The sequence below is a fragment of the Zootoca vivipara genome, chromosome 13 (genome assembly GCF_965207765.1).
Source record: "Zootoca vivipara chromosome 13, rZooViv2.hap1.1, whole genome shotgun sequence".
In the NCBI taxonomy this organism is placed as follows: domain Eukaryota; kingdom Metazoa; phylum Chordata; class Lepidosauria; order Squamata; family Lacertidae; genus Zootoca; species Zootoca vivipara.
In genome coordinates, this window is record NC_142596.1 from 9,765,320 (window position 1) to 9,776,612 (window position 11,293).

At 40.3% G+C, this 11,293-nt stretch overlaps 1 protein-coding gene across 9 annotated transcripts in view; it reads right to left on the minus strand.

The window, feature by feature from the left end:
* PPCDC (phosphopantothenoylcysteine decarboxylase) overlaps positions 1–10,019 on the minus strand; it is a 36,603-nt gene extending 26,584 nt beyond the window's left edge. For 3 of the 9 annotated variants that reach the window (XM_088657441.1, XM_088657446.1, XM_035131951.3), the window contains exons 1-2: positions 9,943–10,019; positions 7,765–7,893 (exon numbers count right to left, since the gene is read on the minus strand). In XM_088657441.1, coding sequence (XP_088513567.1) covers positions 7,765–7,887 — 123 coding nt within the window. In that variant the 5' untranslated portion in view covers positions 7,888–7,893; positions 9,943–10,019. Of the gene's footprint in view, positions 1–7,764; positions 7,894–9,891 lie in introns of all 9 variants that reach the window. The other 6 variants (XM_088657445.1, XM_088657444.1, XM_088657443.1 and 3 more) reach the window with 4 other exon arrangements.
* Positions 10,020–11,293: the final 1,274 nt, after the last annotated feature.

The following is an 11,293-nucleotide window of genomic DNA, read 5'->3' on the forward strand; positions in this document are numbered from 1 at the left end:
TATAGGTGTCTTATCAGGGAAACATTCCAGGCCAAAGCCATGAAGATTTCCCAGCTGCTGCCGACCAAAGAGAATGCACAACTTTGCTGCTGCTGTTCATCCTAGTCTATTATTTAATGGCGAAACAGGGCCAATTAAAGCCATTAATCAGCCTCCCTTGCATTCCAGAATCAAGGTCGAGGGAGGCTCAGTTCTGCTATCCAAGCTGGAATGTAATCATGATTGTTGATGAGCAACATTCTGGTTCAGAATAAACTCCAGATGCAGGAAGCCTTTTTTTCTTCCCAGTACACCAGAATCCAAAGAACCAGATGGACGTTCTTAATACAAATAGTCTTTATACACATTAAGGCAGGGATGAAAAAACTGTGGCACTCCAGGTATAATTGGACTACAACTCCCATCATCCCAGGCCATTGGTCAGGCAGGCTGGAGCCGACAACAGTTGGAATTTAACAACTTCAGGAGGGTTGCAGATTCTACATCCCTGGATGAAGGCATTTATTGAGGTATATTTTGTATGCATGAAAATTTATCCGTATCTGCAGGCAGTTCTGCACAGGAATGCTTCCTAGCAGGTAACAAATTAAGCAGCCACTGGGATCATAGCTCAATAGGAGCTATCTTGAATCAACTGACACTGTATTTGGTTTTCCCATCAGTGATTAACTGCAAATGTTTATGCCAGTCTTCGCCAACCTGGCACTGTCCAGATTATTTCAGACTACAACTCCCATCAGTTCCAACCAACACACTGTGACTGGGGCTGATGGAAATCTCTAGAGGGCACCAAGTTGGCTAAGGATGTTTTATGCTAGCATAAGCAGGAAAAGGGCTTCATTTAGAAAGATCTCTCTCTTGCTTCCTTCTCAAACAGAAAAAACCCTCTTTATTTATCTAGAAAGTGACCTATCTGGGAGGTGAGGGAAAGAGGGAGTTTGAGATGATGCGCACAGGTGTATAAGGAGGTACTATTTCAGAATAGCTATTCCCCATTCTCACTTACAGGAATGAATGCCTCTTCTTGGAAACAAAATAAAAAAAATTCCTTCAGTAGCACCTTAAAGACCAACTAAGTTTTAATTTTGGTATGAGCTTTCGTGTGCATGCACACTTCATCAGATACACTGATGAAGTTGTATCTGTTTCAGTGTATCTGATGAAGTGTGCATGCACACGAAAGCTCATACCAAAATTAAAACTTAGTTGGTCTTTAAGGTGCTACTGAAGGAATTTTTTATTTTGTTTCTACTCAGACCAACACGGTTACCTACCTGTAACTCTTCTTGGAAAGAAAAACTCCATGGTGGATTTCACCAGTGGGGGTTTTAACTGTTAAAAGATAAATATGGAAGGGAGGAGAATCACATATGAAGAGATCTTGACGAAATCAGATAGAGGATGGAAATTGAAACCATATGATGAAATCAAAGAAGGGTTAACAGGTTGGTTACAATACCACCAAGTTAATGATGTATTGTCTAAAGATAAAAAGTAGGATTCGAAGATAAACGGTCCAAATTCCAGACAAAATTGTTGGGAGGCAGAGTGAAATTGTTGTCAAAAATGTATATATTTTTTTATAATGGTATACTAAGGACGAAATGACTAAAGAAGTGGTGATAAAATGGGCAAAAGATTTTGGGCACAATATTGAGTATGACGTGTGGTTGAAATTATGGAACGAAACAATGAAATTTACCGCATGTAAATTGAAAGAAAATGTTATGAAAATGATGTACAGATGGTATTTAACACCAGTAAAATTATCTAAGATGTATAGGACAAGTAGTAGAGTATGCTGGAAATGTAAAGAGAAAGATGGACAATTTTATCATATGTGGTGGTCATGTGAGATAGTGAAAAGATTTTGGGAAAGCTTATATAATGAGTTGAAAAAAATGTTTAAATACACTTTCACCAAAAAACCTGAAGCATTTTTGTTGGGACTCATCTCTCAGAGATGAGATTGCTAAGGGGGACCAGAGACTTTTTATGTATGCCACAACCGCGGCGAGAACGTTATTAGCCCCAAAATGGAAAACACAAGATGTTCCAACTATTGAGGAGTGGCAGACAAAAATGATGGATTATGCTGAACTGGCAAAGTTGACCTGTGCGATTCGGAATCAGGGAGAGACAAAGTTCCAGAGAGAGTGGAGTAAATTTATTGACTATATGGAGAAAAACTGTACAAGCATAAAGACACTTGCAGGACTAAAATAAATCCTACGAACTGAGACAGAATATGTAAAAGGAACTGCGAGATAGGATTAAAACAACAAAGCCGTGTAAAGGGAGGGAGGGAGGAAGGCCTTAGCTCGTGAGAGCAAAAAAGAGATGAGATGAAAAGGTTATGAGGAAGATCATTGGTTTAATTGTTGTGTGTGTTTGTGCTTGTGTGTGGTGTTTTGTTTTGTTTTGTTTTTGTAATTTGCAATTGGAAAATGAATAAAAATTATTTCAAAAAATAATAATACAGGAATGAATGCCTCTTCTAAGATAATGCTTGCCACCTGCTGTTTTATAAGTACAGTACTGTACTTGTCTTTAAAATAACTTTTAACAATGAAATTTTGTTGCCATATTAATTGGGGGGATGGGAGCTTTTAGTGAAACATGGTTTCCATGTATTAACTAACGAGATAACTATTATACCTCTAGAAACTATTGGACTGTGAAAGTATTTTTAAGGCCAGGGGTTCACAATGCCACAAAGGATTTCGCTGGTGTCCCTGGGCAGATGTCCCAGACTCTCAGCTTTCATTACTTTTTAAAATTAAGTTTCCCGTCACACAAGTCCCCCACTAGATAATCTGTGGTAAATTGTATAAATTTGTGCAATTGGTGTACCATGAGGTGGGTGCACTATATTTAATTGGGGGCAGTTAGCGGCAGCGGATCTGCTGCATTATTAATTGGTAGTATTGAGTAGTTGGGTCTGCTACAAGGGGCAACCACAAATAAGTTTTTGTGTGGAAGACCTCTGAGTGCCATTCAATTCTGGCTCTCAGACACAGTTCCTAAGCGTCAGAAATCTTCGATTCTAAGTGTGTGTCTTTTGCGCTCTTATAAGAATTCTAAGTTCTCAAAAATAAAATAAATATGCATAAATGCACACATATCTAAATATATAAACAATGTGTCTGAAACATTACAGGAGAGCAATCCTGAAGCCATTTTGACTCTCCCAATGACCTCAAATATTCCTCTGCAATAAGGGAGGCAAATGAGGAAAGCCTTCCCATTGTCCTTTTGCTTACAAATCCTGTCTTAAGGGCATATTTGTGTACGAATAGGGTGAGGCTGTTACCTGGATTCAGGAACTAAAGTATCCATCACAAAAGAATGGCCAGGCTGCCTAGGGAACATTATCAAGTATCCTGGCAGACAGGATACTTGATAATGTAGACTGCCTCCTATGATGTATGTAGGATGGTTTTTCGGGTGGTCTTTGGCTAAGGGGGTTGGGCAATGTCAAAAGTCTTTAAAGGTTCCTGCACACTTTTGTTCGGGGTCTCTCCCTCCTTGGAAGGAGGGGAGGGAACTCTGTTGCAGCAGAAAAATAAATATCTGCCTTGCTTTCCACTGGATCCTGCCTCCATCTATTTTTCTCTGACCGATCATGGACTTAGGGGACTCCCAAGTCCCATGGGGAGTTGGGCAGCAAATGCCAAACAGCATTTTTTACATCAGCACCAAGCTGGAATCTTGCACACCTCTGGGCTTAACGGCACAATTCTCCTGTTGGATGCAAAGTGTCCTGTGTTGAGCTCCTAAACAAGGCTTTTAAAAGAATAGGCACATGCATGAAGGAAAGAACAAGGCTACCAACAGCCACTAGGAACAATGGCTTTCTTGCCTAGCTTGCAGACTTCCCAGGGGCCTCTGGGTGGTGAACAGGATAGGGGACTAGGTTGGTCGTTGGCCTGATCCAGCAGGCTCATCTTATGTTCTTAAGGCCCTGGAGGAAAGACAGGTCACACCGCAATGGAAGGGTCATAGCTTGTTTTACATGAAGGTCTCAGGTTCATTCCCCACCATTGCCTGGTGAAAGGATCAGTTAGCAAATGATGGGAAACACTTTCTCTGCATGAGACCCTGGAGACACAAGGGATACAAATTGCCTGGCCTGGGGTAAGCCAGCTTCCTATGCAAACAATACATTTTTATAGTGCTTAAGGTGCTAGTTGAGAGCTGTATTTTCAAGCCATGAAGCCAGGCATCTCTAGTAACTGCAATTAGCAAAGGATTCTTGAAAGTTATATTACAACAAAGGCACCAGGAGAGCAATGAAATTTCTCAGATGAAGTACAGTACACCTCTTCCAAAAGATGCAGTCAAGCATCCATTCAAATGGAGTGCAAATCATTTTAGATGGGCATAAATAGGTTCGCAGGTTACTGCAAAAGCAAGGGCTGTAGCCTGGGGGGGGGGGGCTATTAAACCCACTCAGCATTGGCTAACAGTGCCATCTACCGGTCAGAGGCATTACTACATACAAGGGATGATCTCTAGCGGCAAGCATGTCTGTTCCCATGAAACGTCCCAACTCTATTCAGAGTAGCCTTCCTAAACCTGAACATGAGGTGCAACTTGACAGAAAATCCTGAGATCTGGATACCTTAAGGGCTGCTTTATCCTGTGCCTTCTGATCAACATCAGAGGCCCAGTTCTGAGCAATGTTAATTTTTGTGGATGCCGAAAAAGCTTTTGATAATATTTCTTGGACTTTTATGAAAAGAAATTTTGAAAAAATGGAGGTTGGCCAAAATTTTGTTAATGGGATTAATGGTATTTACTCTGAGCAAAGAGCTAAGATCATTGTGAATAATGTGGTATCAGAAGAGATAAGAATTGAGAAAGGAACAAGACAAGGGCGCCCACTCTCCCCCCTGTTATTTATTTCAGTCCTGGAGGTTTTGCTGAATATGATAAGGAGCGATGAAGGTGTCAAAGGAATTACAGTGGGTACAAAACAATATAAGTTAAAAGCCTTTGCAGACGATTTAGTACTGACTTTGCAGAACCCTGAACAGAGTGCGGTGAGAGCACTGCAGATAATTCAAGAATTTGGCAGGGTGGCAGGCTTTAAGTTAAACAAAGGGAAAAGTAAAGTATTAGATAAGAACTTGACATTGCAAGAGAGACAGAATATAGAGGATTGCACAGGACTGAAGTGTGCAAAAAAGGTGAAATATCTGGGAGTTAATATGACGTCAAAAAATTTGAATTTGTATAAAGACAATTATGAGAAGTTATGGAAAGAAATCCAAAGAGACTTGGAAGTATGGACAAGGTTGAATTTATCTTTAATGGGTAGAATAGCAACTGTTAAAATGAATGTATTGCCGAGAATGTTGTTCTTATTTCAGGCCCTATCGATAGTTGACAAAATGAAATGTTTTCAAGAGTGGCAGAAGACATTGTCTAAATTTGTCTGGCAGGGGAAGAAGCCAAGAATTAAATATAAACTTTTGACTGATGTAAAAGAAAGAGGAGGATTCTCCTTGCCAGACTTAAAGATTTATTTTGAAGCCGCAGCTTTTTGTTGGTTGAAGGAATGGTTCTTGTTAGATAATGATGATTTGCTGGACCTAGAGGGCCATGACAATGCATTTGGCTGGCATGCATATTTATGGTATGACAAAGTGAAATTGCATAAAGGTTTTAAAAGTCATATAATTAGGAAATCATTGTTCAATGTTTGGATGAGATATAAAGATTTGTTGGAAAGAAAAACTCCTAGGTGGATTTCACCACTTGAGGCAAAGAAACCTAAAAGGACAAATATGGATGAGAATAGGTTGAAATACAAAGATATTTTGATGGAGGTGGGAAACCACTTCAAGTTAAGACCATATGAACAACTGAAAGATAGGTTGAGCGATTGGTTTCAGTATGTGCAGATAAATGAAGCATTCAAGTTAGATAAAAAAATAGGATTCCAACCAGAAAAATCGAAATTAGAAACGGAATTATTAGAGACAGACCACAAGAACTTGTCCAGAATGTACAATTTGTTGTTAGAATGGCATTTGAAAGATGAGCAAACGAAATCAGTTATGATTGAATGGGCCAAGGATCTGGGTCATAATGTGATGATGTCGGTGTGGGAAAAATTGTGGAAGAAAGGTATGAAATTTACGGCTTGTACGGTGTTGAAGGAAAACTTGATGAAAATGATGTATAGATGGTATCTGACGCCGGTCAAGTTAGCTAAAATGTACCACAAAAGCGACAATAAATGTTGGAAATGTAAGCAGGATGTTGGCTCATTCTACCATATGTGGTGGACATGCCCAAAGATAAAAGGCTTCTGGGAAATGATTTATAATGAATTGAAAAAGATGTTTAAAAACACATTTTTGAAAAAACTGGAAGCCTTTTTGCTTGGAATAATTGGGGAAGAAATTCCCAAGGACGATGTTAATTTGTTTATGTATGCCACCACAGCTGCTAGGATTTTAATAGCAAAATATTGGAAAAAAGAGGAATTACTTCGATGCAGGAATGGCAAATGAAAATGATGGACTATATGGAACTGGCAGAACTGACAGGAAGACTCCGGGACCAGACAAATGACAAAGTTTTAAAAGATTGGAAGAAATTTAAAACGTATATAGGGAATGTATTTGACAATTAGAGTTTGAATATCCAGGAAAATAAAGAGGTTAAGGCATTAGGGAGATAATAGAAGATTGAAAGTCAGAAATTAGGGTAGATGATATGAAGATGAATTAACTTTGAAGCGTTAAAGGGATTACATGATGGATAAGGAAGATGACTTAGAAACTGCTATAGAAGTTTATAAAAATGAAAATCAGATAGTAGGGAATTGGGGAAGCCGGAAGACAATGAATATTAAAATGGTTGAGAAATGATATATTTTTTCGTTATATGTTGTTTGATTTGTGTATTTTTGAATTTTGTATTTTGATGTTTTCTGTATTTGTATTTTTGTATTTAGCATTTTGTATGTTTTGTTGATAAAATTAATAAAAAATATATTTAAAAAAAAAACAGAGGCCCAGTTCTGTCACTGGGATATGATCTCTGGCCTCTGCCATTATTATTAATTACCTACCCTTCACCCAGAGGTCCCAGGGCTGGTTACAACAATTAAAACACAACATTAAAAGCAGTTTAAAACAACTTACAATTACAGGAAATCAAGTGGGTCCTAAAATATACACCTAAAGTTTCAAAAGTCAGGGTAAAGACCCTGTGGTCTAAGTACTGCTTTGCATGTGTACTTAAAAGGAAGAAGGTCGCCAGTGCAGATCAGAGGATCCTGCTGAGGTTGTTGTTGTTGTTTAGTCGTTTAGTCGTGTCCGACTCTTCGTGACCTCATGGACCATAGCATGCCTGCTGAGGTTACTGGTGGCTAAATTTGCTTGCTTTCCTCTTCCTTCTCCATTTATTTTGTATCATGTTAGTGAGTCTGCACGTAGGGGGACAATCTTTATCTTTTAAACTCTACATAGCACTTCCAAAAAATTTAGACATATTACAGGCACTAATCAAGAACAATAGGTAGATGAATTGGATCAAAGGTAGCCTAGATATATAGGAAATATATTTTTGCTGTGGCATGTTATGTTCTTTTACATAGTGCTTTAAGAAACTCTTTGCCTAATTATTGTAAGTCAGTTTGTGCCCAATGCAAAAGGACACAAAGAAAAAGAACCAATGACTGCTCCCCCTTTGGTAAATACAAAAGCCAGCAATTTACTCACATCAGCCCAGGTAACAACTACTCACCCCAGGTATCTTTAGAAGCTCTGATACAAGAATAGGCAACTTTAAAGCAGCCACACTTCCAGTAACACCAACAAGGATGTGAGTGTTCTTCTGCATGGGATCCATTTCAATCTTGGGAACCATCACATTCTGTATGCAAACAAGGAAAAGATGGGACTGTTATTGCTTTCAAACATCATTTGAGAAATCTGTGTAGGGCCAGATTTTGTTTATTTCCTTGATTCCATGTATGAATCACTTCGCATAAAATATCTGAAAGGATGTTTTACTTTCAGTAAGAACATCAACAACAAAAACAATTCCATATGAAAAAACACCTCCATATACACAACTAAAAGCAATTCCATATGTAAGGACAAGTTCCAACACAGTGGCATAAAGGTTTCCACTTACCTGTTGAAAAAGGAAGGTCTTCAGTAGGGACTGAAAAGACAATAGAGACAGTGCCTGTCTGGAGGGAGTCCCAAAGGATATGTAAAAAGGTAAAGGTAAAGGCCCAATTCCTATATTGTATGGAGTAGACCTCCTGATGAGTTTATATCCTGTAGAGCACAGTAATATATTGGATATATAAGGGGTGAGCCGATCTTTTAGGCATCCTGGTCCCAAGCTGTATATCGCTTTGTATACCAGAACCAACAACTCAAACTTAGCTTGGTAACTAATTGGCAGCCAGTGCAATTTTTTCAACAGCAGTAAAGCACAATGATGACAGTCGGCCCCAGTGAGCAGTTCAGACACTGCATTCTGCACTAGCTGCAGCTTCTGGGTCAACCTCAAAGGCAGCCCCACATACAGCACACTGCAGAAATACAACCTGGAGGTTACCAGCACAAGGACAACAGTGGATTCAATGCACAATGACTTACTGGTCTACTTTACTACAGAAAATGCCAATTCAGGACCAAACACAGGCTAAGCAATCTCTGAAATGGCAGGTGTGTATAGGGGAAGGCGAGTGATGGGACTGCAGGACCTCTCCATGTAGTCTGCTGAAAGATCAGGAATTTTTGGCTGCTCTCTTTTAAATCTTTCCATTCCAACTTTCCATTCCATTCCAATAACTCCATAACTAGGATAATATCCAGTTCATTAAAGACATACAAACTTTAGAAAAATACATACCTGATGAATGTACACATCAGGCTTGAACATTGAAGTATGGTACTCCAGAGCACGGACAAAAGGCGACATGCCACATTTGTGCAACTAAAGGGAATTCTAACCCCCATCTTTTCTAGAATGTGTGGCAGTGTTAGAAACTCAGAAATATAAGCTGAGCACCAAAAGGCTATTTAAACCAAGGTTACAATTGCCAAAACGGAATGTATAGTTGTCATTTGGGGGCAAGATGGACTGACTGGGAACATTGCCTTGCAAATCAGCCAACAAAGGGTGCAAACCATGTCAACTCAGAAGTAATTCCCACTGAATTCAGAGGGGCTTACTCTTAGGAAGAGTAAAGAGATGAGGATTACAGGTAAAAGTGCCACTCTCCTTAAAGCCTCTTCACTCCTGCAGGAGAGAGGAACCAGGCAGAGGGCCTTCTCAGCAGCAGTGCCCACTCTGTACAACACCCTCCCTTCAGATGTCAAGGAAATTTAAAAAAACTGACTTTTAAAAGACATATGAAGACAACCCTGTATTTGGGGGGGGGGAATATATGTCTAATGTTTTACCTTTTTTATGTGCTGTACACTGCCAAGATTGGCTGGGGAAACCCAGCCAGATGGGTGGCGTATAAATAATAAAATTATTATTATTATTATTAACTGACAGTATAACCTGCCAGTCTTTAGCAGCCACGCATGTGCACATGGCGAAGAATACACGTGTAAGCATATATATGTGTCAGGGAGTGTTTGATCCGAGGAAGGATCAAATCCCCAGGTTAACATTATCTTGGCCCGGTCCGTCCCTCTCTCAGCCTGGCCTACCTCACAGGGCTGCTGTTCGTGAAACCCAGGCTGCGATCCTAGCGCTTCTCTGAGGGTCAGTCCCACTAAATTCAAGGAGACGTTGTTAGGATTGCAGCCTAAAACGGGGGGTGGGGGTGGCGGGGGGAGAACGGTGTACGATGCCCTCAGCCCCCTGGAGGAAATGCAACTAGCATGAAGAAGCATATACCTGTACAGTAAATAAGCAGCGACTCTCGACCTTCCCTTCCCCTAAACTCACCTGAGGGAACGACCCATCCTCGGAACCTAACACGGACGGACGCAGGAGCACGGACACTATTGGGAAAGGAACTTCCGCTTCCTAAACGGCTGCTCCAGGAGCATTTATTAGAAAGGTACTCGGGACACCACTTCCGCTTCCTTCCATAGACTTACTGGGCTGACTGACGCACTGGGCTGGTTAACTTCCTGTTCCTTTCTAGAACGAATGTAACCATAGACGTAAATGTAGAGTGGCGCGCAAGCGCCAACTTCTACTCCTCCATTTCCCACCCACCCCCACCCAGCCGATCGAGGAAGCAGGAGGTGCTCATGGCATTTAATGGATGATTCCAGGATTTTTAGAAGATGTTTTTAAAAGGGGGGGGGGAATCAGCCAGGTGTTGTATCTCTTAATCCTAGCATCTCTAAGGGTAGCCTGCATAGGACATAGGAAATCCCACAACTATTTTTAGTTAGTTACTGATTTTTTTTATTCTCAAATTTGCAAATTTAACAAAGAAACAGAAATAAAATAAAAAATACTATTTAAATACTGCTAATAATAACGAAAAACATAGCAATCATCTGTTCACAAGCTGAATGCAATAATCATCAGTACATACATCTTAAATTACTATAAGCCCTCCAAATGCCTATTAATTCTGTTCCTGCTCACAATCCATCTTAAGACTGAGACCAATGCAGACTTTATGGCTTTAACACCAAACCAGTCTCCACACCTGCCCTCACCACCTTGATTAACCCCAGGCTTGATGAAGGGCTGCTGTAGAACTCAAGTCATTTTGTTCACTATTTTGTGACATTTTAATAAGTCCAATAAAGGTACTGAGCTACTATGGATTTTTTTGGAATTCTGCAAGGAGCCACATTCTGAGCCCTGAACAGCCAAGCTTCTTTGGGCCCCAATGCCAACATTGAGCAGGGCCAATAGAAAAAAGAATGGGCAGAGCAGCAGATGTGACTCTTACATTTGGGCAGTAGGCTACATTTCAGTCACACACAAGTTACAGGTTGAACACACACACACGCTCCAACAATTTCTCCATCCTCCATCAAGGCAAGCTTTTTTTTCCCCAAGGGGAACGTACCAGAACTCAGTTCCAGCATCTCTCATGCGAGTTTTGGCACCTCTGATGGGTGCCATTGCCATTCTAAGAGAAGGAGGGAGGTGTTCATGATGAGCTCCGGCACCGTTTTTTCTAGAAAAATAGCACTACTGAGAACAGAGCATTTTAGTGATAGTTATCTGACCAAACCCTTATGTTCCCTGAAGAACTGCCTTTATTGAGCTGCATTTCCAAGTGATGTCCACTGCAGTCTTGGATGGCTGCTACAACAAGGTCCCACAT